Source organism: Larus michahellis, chromosome 12, assembly GCF_964199755.1.
Source record: "Larus michahellis chromosome 12, bLarMic1.1, whole genome shotgun sequence".
Taxonomy (NCBI): Eukaryota; Metazoa; Chordata; class Aves; order Charadriiformes; family Laridae; genus Larus; species Larus michahellis.
The window spans coordinates 2,375,174-2,401,090 of NC_133907.1; the positions used below are offsets into that span (position 1 = coordinate 2,375,174).

At 40.6% G+C, this 25,917-nt stretch overlaps 2 protein-coding genes across 3 annotated transcripts; both read left to right on the forward strand.

Annotated features, from left to right (window-relative positions):
• Positions 1–37: 37 nt before the first annotated feature.
• On the forward strand, positions 38–17,330 carry SS18L1 (SS18L1 subunit of BAF chromatin remodeling complex). 2 transcript variants are annotated; one of them, XM_074605760.1, is made up of 11 exons: positions 38–303; positions 3,834–3,910; positions 5,194–5,278; positions 6,096–6,240; positions 9,881–10,078; positions 11,069–11,233; positions 12,147–12,248; positions 12,651–12,743; positions 13,142–13,261; positions 14,760–14,887; positions 15,090–17,330. In XM_074605760.1, exons 1-11 carry the CDS (start codon positions 235–237, stop codon positions 15,114–15,116), a joined length of 1,209 nt encoding a protein of 402 aa, XP_074461861.1. In that variant the 5' UTR covers positions 38–234; the 3' UTR covers positions 15,117–17,330. The 2 variants fall into 2 exon arrangements, with proteins under 2 accessions (XP_074461861.1, XP_074461862.1); XM_074605761.1 differs by lacking the exons at positions 38–303; positions 3,834–3,910; positions 5,194–5,278; positions 6,096–6,240 and adding an exon at positions 9,438–9,567 and having other exon boundaries at positions 15,090–15,660.
• A 707-nt stretch (positions 17,331–18,037) lies between these two features.
• MTG2 (mitochondrial ribosome associated GTPase 2) lies at positions 18,038–24,597 on the forward strand. The gene is made up of 6 exons (XM_074605186.1): positions 18,038–18,331; positions 20,034–20,181; positions 20,811–20,926; positions 21,567–21,785; positions 23,268–23,406; positions 23,782–24,597. The coding sequence occupies exons 1-6, from the start codon at positions 18,074–18,076 to the stop codon at positions 24,174–24,176; spliced, it is 1,275 nt and encodes a 424-aa protein (XP_074461287.1). The 5' UTR covers positions 18,038–18,073; the 3' UTR covers positions 24,177–24,597.
• Positions 24,598–25,917: the final 1,320 nt, after the last annotated feature.

A 25,917-nucleotide genomic window follows, 5' to 3' on the forward strand; every position in this document is an offset into this window, starting at 1 on the left:
CGAGCCGGCGGAGCGGGGAGGGTGGAGCAGCGGGGCCGGGGCGGGCGGCGGCACGGGGCCGGGGGCCGGCGGCGGGGCGCAGATCGTACCATCTGCGGCGGCTCCCCCCGCGCACTGCGGCGGGGCTGAGCGCGGCCAGAGCGGGCAGATAATAACAATATTATCGCAGCCGGGAACACATATGTGATAGGCACGTTAAAAAAAAAAAAAACAAAACAAAAAACCCAAACCACCATGTCGGTTGCCTTTGCTTCTGCTCGCCCAAGAGGCAAAGGGGAGGTCACCCAGCAAACTATCCAGAAGGTAAAAAAGCATGCTTTTCTACCCAGGATTTTGAGGTTTATTCCGCCGCCGGTGCTGCCGCCGGGAGGCCGGGGCGGGCGGAGCGGAGGCGGAATGGCGAGGGCTGCGGAGACGGCCGGCCGGAGAGAGAGAGAGGTGGGGGAAGGAGGAGGAGGAGGAAGTGGAACAAAGCGGAGGTGCGAAGAGAGCGCGGAGGAGCCGGGGCTGAGGCCGCGCTGGCACCTCGTCCCTGCGGGGCGCGGAGGGGAGACGCCGCCCGAGACGCGCCGGGACCCGCAGCCGCACGGTTACCGTGCGGTGGCATGCCGGCTTCTGCCCCCCCCGCCAGATCCAGCCTAAAAAAAAACCGAATTAAAATAAAATCTTGAATTTGCAAGGGTTTTCTTTTGTATCGGGATGCAGAATTTTACTCTCTGCGAAGATAGAGGGAGCACCAGTCGCTGGTGCTGTATTTTTCATACACTGTTATCATCATTATTGTTGATATTTATTGATGTTCAATGGCAAACAAAGGCTTTGAGAGATTTCTCCCCTGTGGGGGCCAAAGCCGGGTTTCCTGGTTGGGAAGGGGTCATTCCAATGGCAAGGACCGTGCACACCCCGATAACCCTTCCTGGCTCCGGCAGAGGGTCGCGGTCAGCGGGGAAGAGGCTGGAAATGTCAATAAAGAACATGCATGTTTTTACTTTGCCCGCTACTTGTCATTTGTACATGGTGTTCTTGCGTGCTCCCCACCGCATGGGTGCTGCGTGTCGTGCGGGGGCAGCGAGGGGTGCGTGTTCTCCGTGGCCCCTTCGGAAATAGCGACGGGTGAAGAAGTGCCGTTGCTGGTACCGCAGTTAACCATCATCGGGGGGTTGGAGCCAAACCAGCATCTGGTGCCAATTTATGCCTTCTAGGGAAAAAAAACCCAGTGGCAGACTGTGACAGGACAGAGATTAAGACAGGACAAACCGCTGTAGGAGAGACTGAAGAGATGACCTGAATCTCAGGAGACTGTGGAAACTAATCCCATTTTGTGTAGCTCTTGCAGCACATGTAATATTGTGAACCACTTAATTTTAAATACTAAAATATTTCAGACTCAGTGGGTAAGTTTTTCTCTAGCCTCCGGATTGGTTGAGGTTAGGACAGAATTTCATAATTCATCTACTTTGTACTTAAAACCGTGACTATATCCACAGACAAAGGGCAGCCAGGGTATCTCCAGTTTGATTTTCAAGGACTCCCCTTTTTGCATATTCATGAACTTTATGGAATCTTCAAAGTGTTATTTCTTTACCAATAACGTGCGGAACCATTTCCCATCGTGGGTGCATTTGCTGGGATGTTGCTTCAGGGCTGTTGGCAGCGGTTTTGGCAGCAGTGATGCCGAGGAAGAGACTTGAGGTGCAGTGATGGGATGGGCTCTGTGGGCATGGATGGCGCTGGGGCAGCGAGGGAAGGAGCAGGGGCTGGGCAAGCGACCCAAAAAATCCTCATAAAGTGGGCTTTTTAGAACACGTGCCAATTTCATTGAAAAACAAGATTATTTTTATTTGCATTCATAATATATAGGCAGCTTGTTTTTATTTATTAACTCAATTCTGATAGTCTTTCAAAGCTGTTATTATTCCAGTAGCGACTATTCCTCACATGGAGGTGAGGAACTCACATTAGAACTTCTGACAAGAGAGCAGTGATGGTGGGGCTTTGAAACAGTTCATCAAATAGCATTTGCAGGGCAGGAAACTTCAGTTTCTTCTGTGTAATGGAGATCAGAACTCAGTTCTTTTTCCCAAGTAAGTTAGGAAAAGAGCTATTCCCCATTCCTTTTTCAGTAAGCAAAATGTTATTCGGCTAATTGTAGAAGCATATCCCTTTCCTGATGAAGATATCTGTAATATTGCTTGGACTCTTGCTGCTGAGTACACATCTTAACTGAATGTGAAGATACTGTCAGTGGTATCTGTTGTGGAAATAGAAGAGGATGGATTTATATTCTTTGCTAATTCTATATACAGAATTTCCACTGAGACAGGTGAAAATTCTGTACGACAATGAGTACTGAGCATGAAACAAAGAGCTGCACCATGCATCAGGCGGGAGTATTTTCTCTTAAAATTATACGCTGCACCCGGGTTGCCATGTGAGCGTAGGCAGACAGGAGGAACATGGACTCCTGCCTGACGGAGTGGCGACGTCCCCTGCCAGCACTGGAGAGCAGGGGGCCGACCTGCCCAGGCAGCCACAGCATCGTCCCCTCTCTTCGGCCCCCCGTCACCGCGGGTCCCACCAGTCAGAGTCTGTCATGGACTGAGGCGTCCACAAAGTTCAGACCAACTTGCGAATTCCAAGGCAGAAGCAGGAGAAGCCGAGTTCTCTCAGGGAGTGACTTGCTAGATTGCAGGTGCATCAGAAACACTCTTCTACTCCTTTTTTCCATCATCTAGCCCTTGTTGCTATCTGAATGGGTCAAGAATTTGCTCTGATTAGAACACATACCTACATGGATTAATTCACATTCAACTCATAAACATGTTTCTCAACTCTTTCCTGAAGAGTTCTCTCCTGACAACCCAGTGGCTGAAAGGCCCAATCTTGCAAGCACTTAATAGCAATGGTACCCACAGACTGTACTGTGGAGGGAGTTTTTGCCAGAAGCAAACCTAAATTTGTAAATACTGTTGTTATTTTTCCATTCATTCACCTGCAGAAAGCTTGCCGCATTCACGAGAAAGCTGGGGGAAAGAGACAAACTATTGTATTTGAAATCTGAAAACAAATCAAAGGATATTTTAAGCTTTTAATTGTATTATGAGTCCATTAAACAAAGGTCAGTGGTCATTTTGTCCAGCAGCCCTGATTTCCTTGGAACAAGTCAGTCACTAGAATTTATTGAACGACACTAAGCTAGCAGCCACTGATACACATAAATTAACTGATATATAGTAACTCGGTGTTTTCATTTTAAGTCCTCCATGTATTAGAACTGAACTATCCCAAAGGGCACATTGGGGTATAATTCTCTTTAATGTGGTTTCAGTAGATCCAGTAATGCAAATTTTATACGTCACCAAGCTCAGTAGTCTGCACACACTACTCCTATGCAGGAAAACTAGTAGGTTTAAATTGCTTGCAAGTATAGTTCTTATTTGAAAGTAGGCATGTTAGTAAAATCTGAGGTTTTGGAAAGGGTTGGGCGGTGGTTTTGAATGAGGCAGTGGTATTTCATAGTGAAAGCGTTTTCCTTCTGCAGCATAAAAATCTATCTGCCATTTAAGGAGCAGAAAAGGTAAGTTCATTCGTTCTTCCATATTGCGTATTTCAACTAAGTCCTTTAAAGATAACAGTTCATAAGGGAAAGACTTGAAAAGCACAATCGTGTGGCTCAATAGAGTCACGTGTAGGTACTTTGTAATGTCCCAAGGCAACAAAACTGCACAAAATACCACCCACTGCCAAGAAGGGTGAATGTGGAGTATCACATAAACATGGGACTTAATACGATTCTCATAGTAACGTGTTTTGATCGTATTTCTTTTATGCAGATGCTAGATGAAAATCACCACCTAATACAGTGTATTATGGATTATCAGAGCAAGGGGAAAACTGCAGAATGTACTCAGTGAGTATTGCGAGTTTTGGAGTATGTCAGAAAATTTTGGTGTCCTCAAGAACAGTGCTACGAACAGTTCTGCTCACTGATCACTGAGAAAATAGCTGGACTGTTTTTTTAGATTCACTTGTATTAAGAAATGTATATTGTTCTTGGCACAGAGGTTTTTTTCTGAAGCATTTGAGTATTTAGTATTTACAATATTTTTAACAGATCATTTATTAAAATAATTACAAACAATTATGGTTATTGGACCACTTGCTCTGTGCAGATTCATTAAATAAAAGTAGAATCAGGTACTAAGGTAATAACGCATTTTCATCAGAAAGTAGTTCAATGTTAAGGATCAGCCATGTGGTTATATATGGTTAAAACACTATGCATGTAGACATAGCAGTTTGTAGCATTGCTTATTATTCCTAATCGTGAAAGCAAGATACTTTTATAAACTCGAGGCATAAAATCTCAGTCAGGAAGAATAGCCAATCTGTCCCATGAAAGATCAGGTTACGGGGCCAAACCTAGAAAGCCGTACTTTCAAAAAAACGGTCTAAACAAGATACCTTTTTTTAGAGAAGTCATGTCACCATTCTAGTTTCATTTTTCCCACTTCCCAGCCATTTTCCCCTTCTCAGAAGAAAACTCATGCTAAAAAAGCATCTTTTCTTGCTTTCTTGGAACCCTCCCTGTTTCCAAAAGTTTGACTCTTCCCTTCGCTGAGTAGCGCAGCTGTTTGCTTTTGGATGCCCTCCTGTTCTTTATTAGGAGCTTTTCCAGTTCATCGAGAACTGTGAAGGAGCACAAATGGTTCTGGTGGTGCTTACTTGAGTAAACACTCCAGTTAGAGTACTCTTGAAAAAAACCTTGTTCTTCTCAGCTTGCTGGCAGGGCAAACAGGTTTTGGTTTTTTTGGAGTTCTGGAATTTCATTACTACTAGGATCCTTGTTAAACAGAGGAAGAAGTGGCTAATTGTTCAAGCAGCTGCCCGGGTGTCAGTACTCAAAGAGCGAGGTCCTGGCTTCACAGTTCAAAGTGCTTTCAAAGAGAGTGTATTTCACCTCTCCCTTCCCCCAAGCTTCCCCATTTGTAAAAGAGGTGTTGAACACACCGATCCTTGATGAAAAGTATGACAGCACAGAGACAGGTCATTCCTATTGCTATTTATTATGACAGATGAAAAGTGGGCTAATGTAAGTACTCGTTTTTAAATAGAAAAAAAGAAAAAGATACAGGTTTGGAATTTTCTGTATTGTTAACCCTTTCCAAATAAGCTTTACTCCTTATTCTGTAGATACCAACAAATCTTGCACAGAAACCTGGTTTACTTGGCAACAATAGCAGATTCTAACCAGAATATGCAGTCCTTGCTTCCTGCTGTAAGTACCAGTGCTGCCATCAGATACATTTACTAAGCCAGAGGGAAATGGTCTTTGATTCTGTTACTGATCACTGTCTATAAACCATTTTTTAGTATTATTTTTTAGTAAAAGCTTTGGAGCGGTCAAGTAGACCACTAAACAAAGGTTACTTTTACTGTGTTTAAAACACATTATTTGGGACATTTGTGTTAATCTCTGTCTCCGTAGCTCAAGTTCTATATACTACAAATGGTGCAGTGGTACAGATACGATTGGGCTCCATTTGTTCCAGATTCATTATTCTTTACCTATTCATTGTATTCTTTACTCAGGAAAAAATGCCACTATTTTATGTCAAAAATCTAATTCAGCATCTGGGCATTGGTTTGTCTTTAAACATTGTGTTATTCTTGCTAAATGGATTGATTTTGGAGGTATCCCATAAAATACAGCAGAGCTTTATGCTTGGCAGAGGTCATTTTGTCAACACACTTGTGTATCGTCTTTGCTCATGCATACCCCCTCAGCAGTTAGGTTCTGACCAGCACAAAATGAAATTCATGTAAGTATGGAAGAACGGGCACAGAAGCCAGACTCTATTCTAAGCACAATTTTAAGATCGCCTCTGTGCTGCCTGTCGGCTTCTCAGTGTGGTGCCGACTGTCATTCACGCAGTAGTCACACGAAGAAAGGTTTATGCAAGCAAGCCCAAAAAGTGAAGGAAGCACATATTTAGTTGAGGCAGTTTTTAGTCATAGTCAGGCTAATTTGGGGGTTATTATTTTTCTAATTAAAACCTAACCAAAAATGTGCTTCTCCTCTTTGTTATTTGCAGCCACCAACGCAAAACATAAACTTGGGCCCCGGAGGAATGACTCAGAGTGCATCCAACCAATCTCTCCATTCACAGAGCAATCTCAGTGATGCCATTGGGACGGGCCTTCCTCCTTCCTCGCTCATGCAGAGTCAGATTAGCAATGGTGAGCTCCGGTCCCCTTTGTGCTGCTTTGCTGTTGCTTGGCAACAAAATCATTAATGCAGAATATACTTACAGAGCTGTAAAAGACCTCTCCTAACTCACCTTTCAGGCATATGGGGATTTCAGGCACATGCTGAAATCATCACAAAATGGCTACAGTCAGTAATGATGTTGGCTTCTGCAAGGACTCCAATCTGCATAGTATTTCTAGGGGAGAAATTAAAAACATTTTTTAAAAAACGCATAATGAAAATCACCAAGTAAAGATGCATCCAAGTTTTTAGTAAGAAAAATTATATATTGTCATATTTTTCTCTTGGAAGTGGTGAGGTTGGCCAGGGTAAAATGGAATTGCTTGCATGACTAACCGCACAACCGAGCCTTTAGATTGCAAAGATCTTCCATGGTACATGCCTTCTTAAAAATAATTTGGTGTTGCATCAGTCTTTGTCCTCTACAGAAGCTTGCAGAGATTGTACTACATAGCCAAAGAGTTTGCACAGAGATTTCATGTGAATAAGATAACACGCTTTGTCTATTTGTTTCTTTTGGTCGTGCAACTGAAAAGAAACTAATTGAAAGACAATTTTTTATTTTTTTTACTCTGTGCATTGTATAGTATGAATAATGTGTTTATTTATTTGGTAGTTCATAGTTATTTTGTCAGTTCTTGTTTCTGTGGGTCTTTCCCAGAGTGACAGAGAGAGAAAACAGTTTCTATAAATAGAAATACCTGATTGTAAAATCACAGACCTTGGTGGGGGGACTCAAGAGCAGATACAAGCCATGAAATTACTTCTGACTTTTTAAAAATCTATTTGTGGTCAAGCTGATAGTACCTTTTAAACTAATGGATGAGGTACCTCCTTTGAACAGTTACAGCTTGTAAAATGAACTTATTAATTTAACTGGGCCTTCTTTCTGAAAGATTTATTACCTAGTATAAGTATTATAATAAGTCAGTCAAAACATTGTTTTGTTTTACTAAGAATCTATATTTTCAGTGTTATTGTTGCTGGTTTCTTATCTGCCCCCTACCCTCCAGTTGTTGATAGTAATGTAGTGCTGCTGGAAAGAACCAGACGGGCAGTCCTGAAGACTCGAATCATGGCAGAACAGGAGCAGCCAGGGCTCTTCCCCTCACGTTGCCCCAGCCCAGTGCTAAAACCCAGCCTGAATTGGGGGGTCTCAGGGTGGTTCACTCTCTGCCCAATCACTGAGACTCTGTCACCTACATAATGCCAGGTATTTTATCATGAAAATGTCAGTCCACTGTAAGCCAGGCTGAGGACACAGCTGCACTTCAAAACGAAGGTGTGACTGAGGACACAGCCTAGGTGACAGCAGCAGTGATGGCATGTGCTCCGCTGCCAGTCCCTGCTGTGAGATGGGACCTGCACACCCTGGGGCTTGGGGACACTCCGTGGTTCCCAGCCTCTGCTGCTACTGTCTCTGTGCCACCCAGAATCAAGTTAGCACAACGATACTAGATGACACTGCAGTCTGGATGTGTAAATAGACTTTGAGACTGAGAAATTATTTCACATCAGTCAACAATTGCTGGACAGTGTTTTTTGGAAATCAGGAGTAAATATGCACAAACAATTCAAATACATATAGGGCTCTAGTGCTTGTGAAAATTTCTCATCTAATGGCAATAGAGATGAAAGTCTGTAATGAACAGGTGCAGCTTTGTAAGAGAGGGAAGAACAGGGAAGAAGCCATAGAAACTACTACATTCTATTCTTTATTGTCCTCAGTCAGGACCTTACAGGCATCACCTCTGCAGGACAGTAGCTAGGTAATTCCCTACACACGCTGTAACTCTCCATAGTGGCAGCTGTCTCAATTGTAATGATAATTCTGTTGATGGGGACAAGCTAAAAAACAACCCAACCCACTGAGATTTCAAGTAGTCCACCATCCACAAGCCAGTGATTCTTCATGGCACAGCCCTGCAGGGAAACCCAATAGATTCCATGAACCAACCAGGGAAACTCAGCTGCCTCCAGATAGAATTGGGCCCAACTGAGAATTTTAACTGTTCGGAAATCATGAATGAGGCCTTTCAAAGAATAATCCAACTGCCTTAGGTTCATGAAAGTATGAAAGAGGTTCAGTGCTTTGTATTTATCTTACTGTTTTAGTGTTTTTATCTAAACACTTTTGGTCATGCTTTCATATTTTCCCTTACAAACATAAAGTAGCCGAAGCTTTTTTTTTTTTTTTTTTGCTTTGAAGAGGGCCAAGATTCTCTTAAGTTTTCCCACGCAAACAGGGCAAGGTTTACCAACACTTGCTTCACTCCATCTCTCACTCAAAGCAGCTGCTAGCTCCATTCAAACACCAGGTGGTCTTGTGTTGCACAAGAAGTATCAGCTTTGCAAGACATACAAAAACTGGAGCAAAACACAGGGCGAGATCTCTGTTCTGGTATATTGACCTGGCTCTGCTGAATTAAGTAGAGCTGACTCTTTATCTCGTGTTGAAAATGCTGCTTGCATCTCTCCATCAGAGGAAAATATAATAATCTACAGCAAATTTTCTCATTTTGATGTCTATAAATACCATTAAGAGTAATTAATGAGGCTTGTACTAAGAGAATTAGACACGTTTTTCAGAGGCTGTAGATACACTTAATAACTGTGAATTAAGATATCATTATCTAAACATCACAACATAATTCCGTCTCTTCTGGAGATTCTGCATGTCTTCCATTCTACCTAAATTAATTTAGATTGACAACAATACAGCTGAATTCAGATAGACAACAATACACATTATCACAATTTAGACAGTAACAATACACAATGAAAACAACTTTCCAAAACTCATTCACAAAAGTATTAACAGCAACAAACAACAAAAAATAAGAGCCAGACTCTCCCCAATTTTAGTTACCCAACAGCAATAGAATTTTAAAAAATAAGCGTACTGACAGGTAAGCAGGCTAATACAAACCCAGAGTATAATTGTAGCAGTCTGATGATTAAATATGGTGATTTTGGAAAGGGAATACAGGGATTATTATGGTAACTTGGAAAATTTATCTTCCGAAAGTCTGAGGAGCCAAGTCAAACTTCAGGAGAGGGAGAGACGAGGTTGTCCTCTGAGGAGAGGGTCCGTCGGCACTTCACAAGCCCCAGCTGAGAAGGTTGGTTGGTTATAAAGGAACTGATGGGTGCAGCAATGTGTGAAGTCTCAGTCTTCCCATTGTCACCATCTGTGTGAGGTGGGAAGAGGAATCACCAGCAGGACAGGAGGAAGGAAAGGACAAATTTGCGAAGGCTGGGTTGTTTCCAGAGTCCATGTATTTTCTGAAGTATCTGTAATTACTGGCATTTGTTAATTCTGCTGCCTGTGAGGAACTGGTTGTAGGGTATTGCTGCTGGTTTTGTTCTTCCTGTCTGCAATTCTGTACAGCCTGGATCTGGCTGCCAGGAAGAGGGGGATCACTCTAACTGTGCAGTAGGCAGTTTTAATTTGCCTGTAGATAACAGAGAATTTTAATAATGAGGATTTTTTTTATTTTGTTTTGCCTTATCATAAGGTATTTTAGAAAGGCCGTGAGGGCTTTAATGCTCACTGTACGTTGCCAATAATAGCACAGATTTTCTTGTTGCTCTCTTTAATTTTTCTAGGTCCTAATCACGTGTCTATGCAGCAGTCAGGCCAGAACACTATGCCCACGACCTCTCTGAGTATGACTGTCAGCAGTCATGGAACTGGGCCTGGTTATAGCCATACAGTGCCTGCATCTCAGAATGTGCCAATGCAAGGCCAGGGGTCAATAGGCAATTATGTCTCTCGAACAAACATCAACATGCAGTCTAATCCAGGTAAACTCCCTCTTCCTCCTTCTGGGCCAACTTGACTTTTCAGTGACCTCAGAGGTTTACCACACATGAATTTGTTCTGTAAATATTTTCTGTAGACAGCGACAAACATACAAGAGGAGCAGACAGCTTTAAGACATCTCTGAATTTCAAGGTGCCAGGCACCAGTGTAAGTCAGAACAGTTTCAGAACTTGCTTTAATTTACACGGACTTGCTATGGTTAGCGATGAGTTGGGGAAAAGAGAGCGAGCTCAAAGTGCAGCAGCACGATCTGATAGCCCCTGGTAGCAAATCCCTCAGCCGTGGGAGGGATCGGAGAAGCACCTTTATCCTAGCTGAAATGGCCTGCCGAAGAGCATTACACATTTACTCTTTGTACATTACTACCCCTTTTTTGTTATTTTATCGATACTTCACACTGCTTGCAGCGTATAGAGAGACTAGCTGACAACTTGGAATTGATCTCTTAATTTGCAAAAATGTTTGCTACTGAGTATTGAATGGGATGCCCAATGCTTAATAATTCTTTCCGACAATATGAAATTTAGGGATCAAAGAAATCCTAGAATGTCAGTTTATTTAAACTGTGTAATCATCAGGTATATAATAAGATGGAAGTAGAAGAAAGAGTTGATTAGAAAAGAAATGCAGCCAGGAGGTAGAGAGGAACAAGCATCAGTTCTTACATCTTTCTTTAATCCTACTGTGATAATGATTACATTATTTTAAATAAACTAATAGTAATCAAGTCTAGATGTATTTTTAAATGTGTGACTGAAGCAAATGGCAAGAACTGACCATATAATAACATCCTTTCTGGATTACAGTGCAGAAGAGTTAAATACATGGAGTAGGAAAACATCTCCCCCTGTGGAAAATTCACAGAATTATCAGGATGCATGCTAGTTGAAGGTTTTAACTTGCTTCCAAAGAGAGTAGGGAGAGAACTATCACATCCTTTTAGAAAACAGTGTTTTCCATGTACATTGTAGTCTCCATGATGCACCAGCAAGCAGCAACGTCGCATTACAACTCGGCGCAAGGAGGCAGCCAGCATTACCAGGGGCAGTCCTCCATTGCCATGATGAGCCAGAGCAACCAGGGCAACAGCATGATGGGTCAGCGACCAATGGGCCCTTACAGAGCTTCACAGCAAGGTAAAATCTGTTACTAGATTATTGATGTAATTATTATTAGATTGATGGTATGCAGTCTGTCCTGTGGGGTAAGTCAGTCAACAAAATTTCCAAGTCACGTTTATGAGCAGGGAATCTCATCTGGGAACAGAGGAAATCTCGAATGGTGGAAGTATCATGACAATCAGATGAACTTTAATCTATTTTCAAGATTTATCTATTTAATTATTTCAGGTGTTTAGAAAAATAATTCTGTCTAAAAGGGACCATATATCTCTAAAGAAAAGATGAACAATTTGACATACAGCTCACTCAAGCCACTGGGAATCTTTTCAGTTCTTTCAAATGGTATTGGATCAGCCGTAACATGGCACAGTTAACAAGGAACACATTTCTGCAAAGAAGATATAGTTTGCCAGCAATTAGTACGAAAAATTAGGCCAAGGAAAGGAAAACACCAGAGGATAACTACCATGCTCTAAGATCTCTCTGGAAAAAGTTCTAAGAGGTAATAAAGCTGCTAGACTGATTCTAACATAAACTGAATTTTGCTAAGAAAAAATTAATACATTAATTAAAATATATTTAATTCTGTCTGTGCTCTTGAGCATGGAATATATTCCTGTGCTTTCTAATAACTCCAATTAGTAGATGAAATGTAGACATTACTTTCGGTATTGCCAGAGAAGTGAATGGTTTTAGGACATGTTACCAACCGTTGTGTAATTTCAGTTTCAGCCAGCTTGTTCTGAGAATACAAATTTATTTCCTTTTTCTAGTGAGCAAAACATCTTTGAAACTGCTCTCAACATACATAGCTTGTTTACTTATCCTGATGTAAACACTGTTTTCTTTAAAAAAAAATCAGATAAGAAAAAAACATCCCTTAGGAGCGTACGGGCTCAGTTTGCTCTCTCTTGTCTTTGCCTCGCAGGTTCCTCGCAGCAGTACATGGGTCAGGAAGAATATTACAGTGAACAGTACAGTCATGGACAAGGCTCTTCAGAACCTATGAATCAGCAATATTATCCAGATGGTAATTCCTCTGAGCTGTAGTCACTGTAATACTGCTGAAGTGTAGACCAGCATGACTGCCACATGCAAGGACGTGGCAAATCCATTAAGATTCATTTAATTTAAATGCTAGAAAATTCTAATGCCAGGGCATGAGAGTCTGGTACACAAACACACACATCACCACATCCTGCTATCCAAACTGCTTCAAAAGGAGCACAAAGCCAAGTTTGGATTTGTAAATGCAAGAGATTTATTTATAGGTATGGTTTTCCTTGACATGTATTCAACTTTCTATCTAAGGGGTCTGTACTTCCTCTTAGCCTCATCTCTGTGTATAAGCAGCTTCATAATATATGTATTCAACAATATATCTCTAGTAATATTAATAATGTACCTGATAAATCTTTGCAATTCCTTGTAGGACATGGTGATTATGCCTATCAGCAGTCATCCTATACTGAGCAGAGCTATGACAGGTCGTTTGACGACTCTACACAACATTATTATGAAGGAGGTAGGAAAATGCACTGGCAATCTTTGTAAAGCAAAGTTCTAATCCCCTAAAATACTAATGAAATGCTTACAAAAATGTAAAATATGACTTGCAATTTCTCTGCGACTCTGTGTTTTTCTTCTGAAACACTTCTGGGCTAAAAAAAATCCTTTGGGGAACAGGTTGCTTGTTTGCCTGTTTAGTGATGTGTATAAATAAACAACTCTCTCCTGTTCAAAACAACTAAAAATCACTGAAGAAATAAACTCATCATGACAGGCAAAATGTAAACATCTGTTTCTGAAGAGTACTCATCTATGAGTTCCAGACCAAGGCTTCTTTGTTTTCCTATGATTTGCATGTACAGTGAAATACCTGCTTCATCTCTAACCAAACTATTTCAATTTTTCCCTCTTTAGGAAATTCTCAGTACAGCCAGCAGCAGGCAGGGTACCAACAGGGAGCTGCACAACAGCAAACATATTCCCAGCAGCAATACCCAAATCAACAAAGTTACCCAGGACAACAGCAAGGCTATGGTAAGAAAACTGTCACTGACCAGTCAAGTTTTTGCAATACTTCATCCTGACGCCTCCATTGCCAAGCTAAAATTACACTGTAAACTATTTCCTTGATTAACCCTGGACATCCACGTACCAAAACTAGCCACAGAGCATAGCATGAAAGGGGATTCTGGGCAGTAAGATACGTTAGTATAGCACTGCCTTCCATACTGTTATGTTAGCATCTTGCATCCCACTGTCTTTGGAAAGAAAGCCAGAAAGTTAGAAAACACGCTTTTGCCTCATGTTGACTTCCTGTTAAGTGACGGCAAGAGGTGACTGCCTGGATTCTCAGGCCTCCTACACATGTAATAGTTCTGAACTGACATGAAAAAATAACATCAACAATCCAGAGAATCATTACTCTCTCACTTAGATTTCTTGCAACATCATCGGGGTTTTGTTCCTTGGTGAGGGACTGAGGTGAAAGGAAAAAAGTAGAAGTGCTTTGAACATGCTTTTGAACCCTTCAGGTCACCAGGGGCGGAGTTGCCCACTGTCATCAAAAGAATCTGAGTTTGATGGCTGTCTGAGTTTTCTGACCAATTGGAGGCAGCTTGTATGTATCCTCAGCCTTTAGGAGAAAGAAACCATTTCGGGTTATTTAGTACAAAAACAGGGTCTGGAGAGATTGGAATAATCTGAATCCTAGCTTCAAGGCAAGGGATTTCTGGTGGATCTCCCAGATGTGATGGTATTGACCTTGAACTGGCAATGTTAACCAAACTTGATAAATTGATGTCGATATAAACAGCAAACGCATTCTCGAAATGTAAGTTCTCGTGAAGTAGAACCTACATGCCTAAAAATTTAATTAAATTATTAACACCTGACTCTGCAGTACTAGTAGTTTGGACTACTCAAACTAGGCATACTCTGTGAAATGAAACACGAAATTCAGTTTATGATGTTAAAATCTGGCCTCCTCTTTTTAAAGGTTCTCCTTCACAAAAATCCACCAATAATGCTAAAAAGTGCATACAGCAGTCTATATACAGTCCCAAATAAAAGGAAATCAATATCCTTGTGCAGTTGTGTGTCTGATTTACATGGGTTTTAAAAGCATCTCTATACGCAAGAAATTGCTTATGTTCTGCCTGGTCAGCAGTGCTTATGGTGGCACAGCCTCAGTAAATAAGTTAAACGTGCAATTGTTACTAAAATAAAGGCCAGGTAGCTTGCATATAGGTAATAATTGAATTGTGCCAATATAGATTTCAGGGAGACAAATCACTTAAAAGTGTATCACATTTTCTGCACAAAGCTTAAAACCTGAAGTTTACACTGCTGCAACTAGATCATTATTAGCATTAACGCTTTCTAGTGTAAAGCTTGAGGGGAGGTTGAGGCAAAATTTACTCACAGTTCATACTTGCAGAGCTTACGTTGTTCCTAGCATGTTTTACATTATGTTAACCATAAGAATTCCCCCTAGCAAACCAAGCCTTATTAATAGATTTCACTGCCTTCTCAGGTCCTGCACAGGGAGCCTCTTCACAGTATTCCAGCTACCAACAGGGACAGGGGCAGCAATACGGAAGTTACAGAGCTTCTCAGACAGGCCCATCCGCTCAGCAACAGAGGCCTTATGGCTATGAGCAGGTAAGTTGTCTAAACCTCTGCTATGAAAAAGCAGATTTAGCTGTTAGCTCCGCATATAAATCTATCTGATAATTTGGTGGAGACATATTGGTGATACTTCAGTGGGTCTTTCAAAATTCATAGACCAAAAGAAATTGTCTAACTCATTGTTTGTAAACTCTGATATATTATCCTCCAACATTTTTATTTCTCTTTTTTATAGGGACAATATGGAAATTATCAGCAATAAGAGAATACGATCCTGTGTCAGATTCATTTCAATAGTATCTCCATCTTTTGAACTGGATGTACAGGCAGTTTTGATTAATTGTAATATGTTGGTTACCCCTTAGCACAAAGCAGCGTCTGTATGTGAACAGTGTTCATTTCATGCTGGATATGAAGCAGTGCACTACTGGTAACAAGACAATGCTTTAATGGTTTGATATTTGGTAGTGTGTATAGTACTGTATGTTGATACAATGCAGAAGTTTTTTCATTTACCCCCCACCCCACCCCATTCTTGATGTTTCTAAATAGCTTTAGGATCATTTGATCACAGTTGTGCCCATTCTGGAAAACAGCCAGGTTATTCTGCAGTCTGGCTCAATACAAAGCCATTCGGTCATATCTCAGTCCAGACGAAGTATCCCGTGGTAAGTTATTGATCGTTTTTAACTGAATGCATTGAAGATTACCTGCCAGCCTCTGAAATCCATGGCTCTTAACTTTACTTTGTAAGAATAAGGGGATGGATACATTCCTTAGGTGAAGACAGTTCTATGCTGTATGATAAAAAATAAAATTAACTGCAATTTCTGTAATACCTACCTATCTACCCAAGTCTTATAATTCAGTAATCTGCATAAATCCACATTTCTGTTGTAAAAGGTACAGAAAGAGGATCAAAACCTATATTCAAGGAAATGTTAATCACAAGCAGCACCTTTTATATATCCATGTAAACTAAAGTATTTTTATTGTGGAAAGAAAAATAGAAGAGAACTCTGAAATTTGCAGTGTCAGCCTACTAGATGTCAATATTGCTTCATATTGTGCTTAGCTGAGAAAAACATCTGGCAAAACTCGTCTTAAAAACACTACTCCAAATTTTATAACTCACATATACATTTTCATGCCAAATTTTGCAAGCAGGTGGCTGGCATCCTTCTTTATTTCTGATTCTTCCATTGCCCCTGCTCAGATTTTCCAGCAAGCATTGTAACCATAAATATTGTCAAATCTCTTGGTTGACTGTTCTCACAGCTCACCATCACTTTTATTTTTCTCTTGTAGCTTGACAGAAATAGGTCAGAAGTAAAAGGAAAAAAATCCATCTTTATTGCAGATAAGCAAGTAAATTCAGCTTTAATTGTGAAACAATATTATGCATATAGAGAGGGGAACTATTAATGGGGTCAACCAGTGAAAGAATACCTATAGAGGGAGAATTTAGAAATAAAAACTAGTGGTATGTAAAAGCCAGTATGAACAATGTAAGTCACTTCAACTCAGTTTTATATGTTCTTATAAAGTGTTGAAAAAAGCACTTGTAAAGTGCTTATAGAAGCGCTGAACAAAATACGAAACTTCTCTGAGGCAAAAGGCTAGGATGACTATACTCCATAAGCATTTTTTAATACGCGATTAACTGCAAATTTACAATATAGAGTAAATACATCCTCTGTAGGATTTTCTCCTTTTCTTTGTCTGAAATGGTGTATTTATGGGATTTCAAGTTCTAGTACTTTATATTTTGAAAAACCGAGACCACCAGGAAAAGAGATCTCTCAATTCATTATTTTTTTTTTCTGTAGAGGAAAGTCTTTAACTGGACAGATTAAGAGTTTACTATTAAATGTTGTCCAAGCACTGCCCTTGCTACATTAACAATTTAAATTACTGATGAAAATAGAAGACCTTTTTTTTTAGTCATTCACATTTCTCTCATCTTCCCTGCTGGTGTTTTCATATAAATAAGTACTCTCAAATAGCAAGGAATAGAAAGGAAGTAAGATTGGTTTTTTTTACAATAAATTAATAATACAGGTAGTCAGAAGAATGCAATATTGCTCTTTGCCAGCATGGAATTATGCCTTTTTATGTGGTTTTTGAAAGTGATGAAATACTTTTGAGAGAATATGAACAACACTTAAAATGAAACAGCAACATTACATCAATCTGAAATGTCTTACATTAAGAACTTCTTGAATGTTGTGTATATAATGTATTTGAAAGAGCACTTTGAAATAGTTTGTACATTTATTTCCTAATTTATACATGACTTTTGGTGTTAATATTTATAATTGTTAATAACAAAATGTTTATTTAATGTGTTGTCCATTTTTATGTATTAATGTGGAAACAAAGTGATGCCAGCATTTTGACCTCTTCCATTAGTTGTATCATTTTCTGTTTTGTAATACAGAATGCTTGAAAATTGTTTAGGTTAAAAATTATCTGAAAACAAAGTTGGTGGTACTTTTCTTATGACACGGACTTTTGAATGGAAACAACAGACAAGGGGAGATTCCTTTGAGCTGCACCCTCTCCCCAACTTTTCTGATACATTTCATAGATAATTACATATGATGAAAGCTGGTCTCAGCTTTCCAGTTATTTGATGTGTGAAGATCAGACGCTGTGTGTGCGCAGAGTGGGTGTGTGTACGTAAGAGCTCACCTCACAGCGCGGAGGGGGAGGCATGCGGCAGGTGGACTGATGGCGCAGGGCTCCTCAAGGGCCAAGGGAGACACCTCAAGGGGCTGAGGGGTAGACTGTCTTCTCAAGCAGCCGAGGGAGACACCTCAAGAGGCAGAGACCCCTGTGGGTCAGTGACAGAGCTCCACGGGCGGCACTGTGTTACCTCAGATGCCGCAGCCAGCTCCAGGCCCAGCTTCGACTTCGAGCGCTGCTAAGACCGCGGCAGGCAGGACACTCAGCAGGCCCCTGAGAGTCAGGGATCCCAAACCCGGCTCCCCGTACCGCTCTTCTACTCATCCCTCACGGGTACCACAGACTTTGTGCGTACCGCGGAGCCCGGGATCGACGCTAGTCCTGCAGCGGCGGCTGTGAGGCACGACGACGGCCCCGCTGCCTGAGGGGAAGCCGGGCGCAGCTTCCCGCGCTTTCTCCACAGCGACGCAACTGCGCCTGCGCGCGGCCGGGGGCGGGGCGGGGCGGTCGGTCCCGGCGGCTGCCGGCGCCATGCTGCCGCCGTGCCGGGCCCTGCTGGCCGCCCGGGCCTTGCCGGCTGCTGTCAGCGGCATGTTGCCGCTGTGCCGGGCCCTCCCGGCAGCTGCTGGGGCCGTGCGGGGTGGCTGGGCCCCGTGGAGGCCGGCCCTCCTCCATCTCCTCAGGCCGGTGCCGGCGGGGGGCCGGCAGCCGACTTTCTCCACAAGCTGCGCGAAGTTCTCAAAGAACAGGCGGCTGAGGCAAAAAAGAGTCATTTCGGAAAGGAAACTGGTAAGTCCGGAAGTAAACGAGCTGTCGGTGGGCAGTGGGGTTACCTTGCTGGGCGGTAACCTGCCAGGCGCCTCAGGGAACAGCTTACCCGCTCCTTCCTGTGCTCTCCTGACAGCCATCGCGTATGTGCTCCTGATGTGAGGGACTGTTTTTCTAAAATCGGATTAAGTTTGTGAACAGTGAGGAAATAAGTCTGTCGTGTGTCGTTCCCGGTGTTCGGAGAGGCCGCAGGAGCCGTACGGGTGCCCTGAGCCGCGGCTGGAAGCACCCATAGGTCGGGAAAGTAGAGGGTCCTGTGTAGATTTAAAGCTAAAATACCGTTTTGTTTCTCACGGGCTTTATAGTCTTACACAGTAGCCGGCTGCCAAACAGACAGTGCTTTATGTCAGAGAAACTGCAAGGTCCTAGAACTTTTTCTTCATAGTCTTTTTGCGCGTTTAGGGAAAACCTTATTTTCTAATGATCAATAAATTACTTCCCATGTAAAGCGATAGTTTCCTGTCTCGCCGTGTGGGGGTGCCAAATACTTTTCTAAAAGAGGCTTTTTAAGAAATTACTGGCCGTAGTATAACTTTAATAATCAAGAGTTAAGGTTGGTTTGGTTTTTTTTCAGTTTCTCATTTTGGTATCATAATACTAATAAGACTTTTTCTCCCTCCAATACTGTTTGGGCTATTTAATTGAAGTGACCCTTCTCATTCTCATTATGAAGTCCCCTAGTAATTGACAGAATTTGAATGTTACCACAGTCAAGGTCATGCTTTCTCTTTTCATTCTTGATACATAAACAATTTCAGCTGCCTGTATGAATGTACTTCTCTAATACCTTCCCTTGGGGATTTCCGCCCAATTCCTGGAGATAGGTAAATATCATCAAACCTTGCTGACAGAGAAGCTGAAACGTAGTGCAGCATAATTAGTTGCCAGAAGTAAGGTATTTAGAAGTTAGTGTCAGAAATAGAGCTAAGATCTGGAATTCTCTTGACACTATATTTTTTTAGCTCTTGAGCAACAGGTTGTGGCATATGTTAAGAATTCCTGTGCTTACTTTGTTTGCAGATACTTTATATTCTTTGTCTTTAATACTTTTTTTGATTGTTGGAAGGTTGAAGTTTGCCTTGATTTCATCAGCTGTTATAGAAAGTGTGAGTCTGTGTGAGAATATCTCTGCCATACATGTACTATGTCTTTTCTGCAAATTCCAGTTCAATTTAAAGAAGGAAAATGTTTATGTATATAATTTTTTTAAATTTTTGTTTTCATGAGTAGGAACACAGTTACTGAGAGACTTTTGCTTATCGTGTGGTAGCCCTCTCGAGCTACCTGTCAGCATTATATAAATTTATTAAAAGGATACTTTTCCTGTTATTAGTTCCCTGAATGTGAATTTGGCACTTTAGGCATCTGACCTGCTGCATTAGGTTATATCGACATAGCCTCAGGGAGGTACCTTTAAGGGGGTTCCTAAAAATACTTGAAAAATTAAATCTGTTTTTCTTTAATATTATACTTAGTATGCTGTATTTATGTGATCTGTGAATGACAGCAGAGTTCTGATTTCTTTATTTTTTTTGCGGTTGAATGGAACTCATTGTGACATAGCAGGTCTGCATATTACTGAGTTTTGCATAACAGTCAACTTGTTGGAAGGTGACTCTTGATAAACTGTACTTAAAGGGTACAAAACCCATCCTTGTTACAGACACGCTATTTCGTGGATCACCGTAAAGTGCGTGTGGTTGGAGGACAAGGAGGAGGAGGGGGTCATTCTTTTTATAGTGAACCCAGAAAAATATTTGGAGGTCCTGATGGTGGAAATGGAGGTGATGGGGGTCATGTAATTTTGAAAGGTAAGAGTCACTAAATCTGTTTTGTTTTTTGTTGTTTTATCACTTAACACCTCACCCCCCAGCAAAAACAATCCCACAGCACACTGTATGTATGGTGGGAGCTGGTAAATGTCAAAAATGTTAAAATGGTTCTTTCTGTGTAAGATGTCTTTACTTTTTAAGCTTTGTCCTGAGCTGTGGTAACAGGGACAGAAATGACACTGACAGCCTTAGAAAGCATTTTGAAAATCAAGATATTTTGCAGACATTTTAGTGGCAGGTGCATGACTATGTTGTGATAAGGCTAGGATCTGATCAAATTTTACTCTTGAGATGGATAAAGCTGCGTCTGCCACCACCCTGCTGCAAAATCTTCTAATTTAGCAAATGAATTTTCCAGAGTATTTTGGAATGGTTGATTTTGGAATTACCACATAATGAAGCGCATGGTTAATAAACCTAAGTAAGGGCAGATAAACTTCATCACGACTTACATTAAGATTAGTTTTCCCTGATATGTTATTGTTAGACAGTAAATAGGATATGCATTCATGCAACATTCAGAAAGGGAAAGAACAGTCAAAAGGTTGTTCTTCTCTGCCTGTTGTACTAACACAATGAGTTTAAAATATGCGTATTTTGCTTTACAGCTGACCGGCAAATGAAATCACTTTCTTCAGTCCTCCCCTTCTATCAGGGTTTTCATGGAGAGAAAGGAAGAAGCAAAAACTGTTACGGAGCTAATGGTGCATACATGTATGTTAAAGTAGGTAAACTTAGGTTGTGTGCTAGTGTGTTAGCTTTGTATTAACATGGCTGATTTTCAAGCTGGATGACCTTATTGTGAGAAAATCTCGTGCTTTTTTTCAGGGAGCCTTGTGTGCTGTCTCTGCTGAGACGGTGCTGGTTGGCACACAGGCAGGTCAAGCTGCTTTAAGTTGTTTGTAAAAGAAAAATTAGACTTCTTTGGAAGGTACATCTTGCCAAAACAAATACAATTCTGATTTGCTTTACTTCTAGGGTTCATATGCCTAGAGCAGTCAGAACACAGAACTTCTCAAATAGGAGCAGACTTTTTTCTTTCATATTTTTTTTTCTTCAACATGCCTGTTTTGGTGCACACCTACAATATTTCTTAGCTCACTACTGTGCTTAGCCTTCTTTGAATAAAAGGAGAGAAAGAGAGTTATAGCACTGTTAACATTTCAATGAAGTGTAAATGTCTGACAGTGCCATTTAGGTCCAGAAACTGAGTCTCATGAAGTCCAGTTCTCTTTTGGGATTCCCCAGATTGAGAATAAAGAGTATTAAATTTCAACAAATCTGCTGGTAAAGGATCTGCTGAAGACAGCTCTGCTGCAGACTTTGGACTGCAGTGTAATGCTTCTATCTCCCTTCACTTTAAGGTGCCTGTAGGTACATTGGTTAAAGAGGATGGGAAGGTTGTGGCTGACCTCACTCAACATGGTGAAGAGTATGTTGCAGCTTATGGAGGAGCTGGAGGGAAAGGTAATCGCTTTTTTCTTTCCAATGAAAACCGAGCTCCAACATTATTTACTCCAGGAGAGCCGGGTCAGGAAAGGGTCCTCCATCTGGAACTCAAGACAACAGCTCATGCGGGACTGGTGAGTGTTGCTGTGGTTCTTCAGGTAATCATTGTAGGATGACACTTGACTGACTGAAGAAATAATGTTTGATAACATTTTTGTTAGCCTTTTGGCTTGCTTGTTTAGAGATGCAACTCAGTGCTTTCTTGCTGTTACTTGGTAGAAGGGTATCCAAAGTGATTTGCAGAGCTGTCACTCTCTTGCTACTTGATGTCATCCTACTTTCGCTAAAATCAACACTATGTATAGGAAAGCGATGTGCAAGATTCATCAGTGATTAATAGACTGACTGATGATGTACAGCAGGCTTTGTCTGCCGGTTCTGCAGATGAACAGTATGGAGAGTTCTTCTAAATTAATTCCTGTTTTCTTGTTTTTTTAAAAAAATAAAATTGGTAAAATTCAAATTATCTTCTATTTCATCCTTACATTTCTCTTTTTACAGACACTAAACGTTTGACTTTGTTAGTTCTAGATTTAGCATCCTCTGAAATGAAAATACTATTTAGACATGAATGCTAAGTCAATTTAGGGCTTAAGCTGTTTTCATTTTTAAGTATGGAAATGTTTTAACACCAGCTGGTAAAGCAGTTAAAATTATGCTTTGCTGCAAAGAGTTCTTGCTGTAGTTCAACAACTGCAGAATAACTGTCTGGTCTAGCAGAACTTTGTGAATTTATTTAGCATCTGAGAAAAAAGTTATCATTGGTGGATCAATACACTTAATTCTCTGACCAGCTGGACACTCTGGTTTACTTCTCACATCTTTGGCACTAATTTGGAAATCTGAGATGAATTTGTTCTGTACTTCACTTCCTCAAGAATTCAGAGTGTCTGACATCAGCAAGTAGGAGAATTTAGGATTTGATCTACTTTCATCTGGGGATTATTGACCATCTATGTAGCTTTCATATATCAACTATTGGATATCCCAGAGTAATTTTATTTCTGAGATAGGTTTGTTTAAATTCTTGCCAGAAGGCCAAGTTTCAATTTAATTCTTTGATGTCAAGGCTATGAAGAGCTGTAAAATCCCAAACTTGTAGGCATTCTTTTTACTTACAGGCCAAACTATGTTACTGAATCGGGGACAAAGCCAATTCTGTATTAATTTGGAAAATAATAAATCAGAGTTAGAGAATACAGATAAAATGGAAAGTGCGGGACAAAGTGTCATAGTATTATTTCAGGGTAAAAGAGATCTTATGGTATTTACACATTTGGTTCTGAACAAAGTAAATACTTAAGATGGCACAAAAAAGTTAAGGGGACCCTTCTACATTTGATCTGTTTAACAGTTATGAGAAAATACACATATAAATAAAACAGGGTTTAGGAGAAACAAAAAAGGGAAACCAGGATGCTTTTCAGAACTAAATATGCAAAATTAATGTTCTTATATTCATGCTCGAAGAACCTTGTCACATCTGCAAAAGCTTATAGTGTTTTTTTATTGGGATTAATCTACGACTGTGGCTTTAATGAGTGTTTGTATTCCAGGTGGGCTTTCCCAATGCTGGCAAATCATCACTTTTGAGAGCAATCTCTAATGCAAAGCCAGCAGTGGCTGCATACCCTTTCACAACCCTAAATCCCCATGTCGGCATTGTCCACTATCAAGACTATGAACAAGTAGCAGGTAAGGATTGTAGTACATTGTGTGTGCCTTGATAGCAGTTTGTGTCACCTGTCTTATTCTTTGAAATGCTGCAGAAGTTTAGTAGTTCTGTAGAATTCTTGCTACTTCCAAAGAACTTCAAACAAAACAATGCTGAGAGCCCATTTCAGATTCATTTATATGTGCTCTTAGTATCAAAAGTAGCACTCTGTATTCTGTCCTCACTGGAATAATCTAAATTTAGGGATTTTAAAGGATAATAGCAGCCAAACTTAGCATGAGGTAGGCTTAAATATTGATGCATTGAGATTTAATTCTAGAAGTGTTTGCACTGGCCAGTAAAAGACTGGGGTTTTTTGTTTTGTTGAATTCACTGTGAAATTTCTCTCATTGTAGTTGCCGACATTCCTGGCTTAATCAAAGGAGCTCATCAAAACAAGGGCCTCGGGATGGCCTTCCTAAGGCATATTGAACGCTGCCACTTTCTCTTATATGTGGTGGATCTCTCTGTGTCTCAGCCATGGATTCAGCTGCAAGACTTAAAATATGAACTGGAGCAATATAAAAAAGGATTGTCTGAGAGGCCTTGTGTTGTCATCGGGAATAAGATTGATCTTGCTCAGTCCAGGATCAATCTGCCACTCCTTAAAGAACAGACAGATGACCGGGTCATTGCACTGTCTGCATTGACAGGAGACAACCTCGAGGAACTCTTATTGCAGTTAAGAGAACTGTATGACACTTATGTGAAGACAGAACAATCGCTAGGGCAGAGCCCGGTCAAGTGGTAGGAACCAGAACTACTGTGAACTGTACTGGAAGGAGAAAAAAAAATGTCGTAATTTGATTAGATGGCATCTGTGTGGTTTTGTTTGGTTTTGGAATTTATTTTTTTTTTTAATGCATGGGCCACAGAATGTGGATTTGTTCTGGACTGTTGCATTGGAAAGATTTGTTTGTTTGTTCATCTTTGAGGTGTCTCAGGTGTTCTACAACAAAAGTTGAAAATTGTAATCATGACGGGTGTTGAATTGGAAACCTGGGTCTTGTTTGGCATTAGGTAGTTAATTATGGACTGAAGAGAATGCTATCTAGTAGAAATGACTGAAATTCAGGATCTGCAGAAGATGCTGGCTTGCTTTCTGAACTGAAGTGACTTCTCAATTTTCACTAATCAAAAATTTTAAAATAAAAATAAGGTTGTGCCACGTTTATCTGTTTTTTATACCATAACCACGTTCATTTGTCTCTTAAACTTTTCTCCTGTTTTGATTGTTTTAGTTTGTTGGGTTTTTTTAATTCTCAGGAGGCACAGCTGCTCAGTGTTTTTAGGGAGGAGGAGTATGAAACAGCTTCAATTAATGATTGAAATTATTTCCTTGTTAGTATAAATAAGTAACTATCTTTAAATGCAGGCAGCAGCTAAGTAGCTGTATAAAGTAGCCAGGGAACAGTCATTTGAGACTAACTTCTGAGTTCTTCTCTAGTTTCCTTGAGGAACCTCAAGCAATGTTCTGAGAAATCCAAGGCTTAGCTATTCCAAATAAAAGAAGAATACAGTTCTGTGCCCCCCCCTTTTTTTTTTTCCTACATAATTTTGTGGACAATGTTCTTAAATTTTGTTTTCTAGAAGTTCAGAAATCTCCATTTTGAAGAGTGGCTCTTTGCTGTCTCCTCATGCTGAAAGCAGAGCTGCTTCAGTATACTCTGGTTATTTTCTGTGTAAAAGATGGTTATCTTAATAGTGAAAAGTCAAAAGTTATCAAAACATATTATCAAGCTTTTTCATAAGAGACCTTAACAGACTTGTGGAATGCTGAGATACAAATAAATGGTCAAGAGAAACAGTTGTTTGTGAGCCTTTACTTAAGTTTCTTGATTGTTAAAGCGGATTAACTTTCCTTCCAAGACAGCAGCCTGGAATTACAGACCTTACACATACTTTGCCGTATCAAGGAAGTACAAAGTAAACTCATTAGCACCATCATAAAATAGAAGATGTGATGTTTGTAAACTTGGCTTTGTTTTTTCAGGAAATACATTAGTTAAGTTTTAAGGACAGTTTGGTGCATTATAAAACACGCACCTATCTCTTGTCTTTGGTTTAGCTTTGTTAGCTTACAAATAAGGATTTCATTATGTTTAAACTAAAATTGACTATTTTCTGCTCTATCAGCAGTAGTAGGAATTACTTGGTGGGTTTAAAAAAAAAAATCAGCTGTAGCCTCTAACTACTTACTTCTATACACTGCAGTGAAGGTGATGATTCTCTCTGCTTTTTCCACTGTGCATGTTTTGTTTGATTTAATCTCTAATGCTTCTGAATGGTGCATCCTTAAAAGGCTTCTGAGCAATGGACTGGCTATGGCTAGAACGGGGCAGTCTTGTTCAATTTCTAAATTAAACCTCAGTTCACACCCTCCTGTTCTGTCAGTGCTGGGATCAGCTCTGTGATTATGATTATGAATTAGAACTGGCCTTGCCTATATAAGAAAGAAGGTGCATGCCCCATGTTATTCTGAAGAGCAGCAG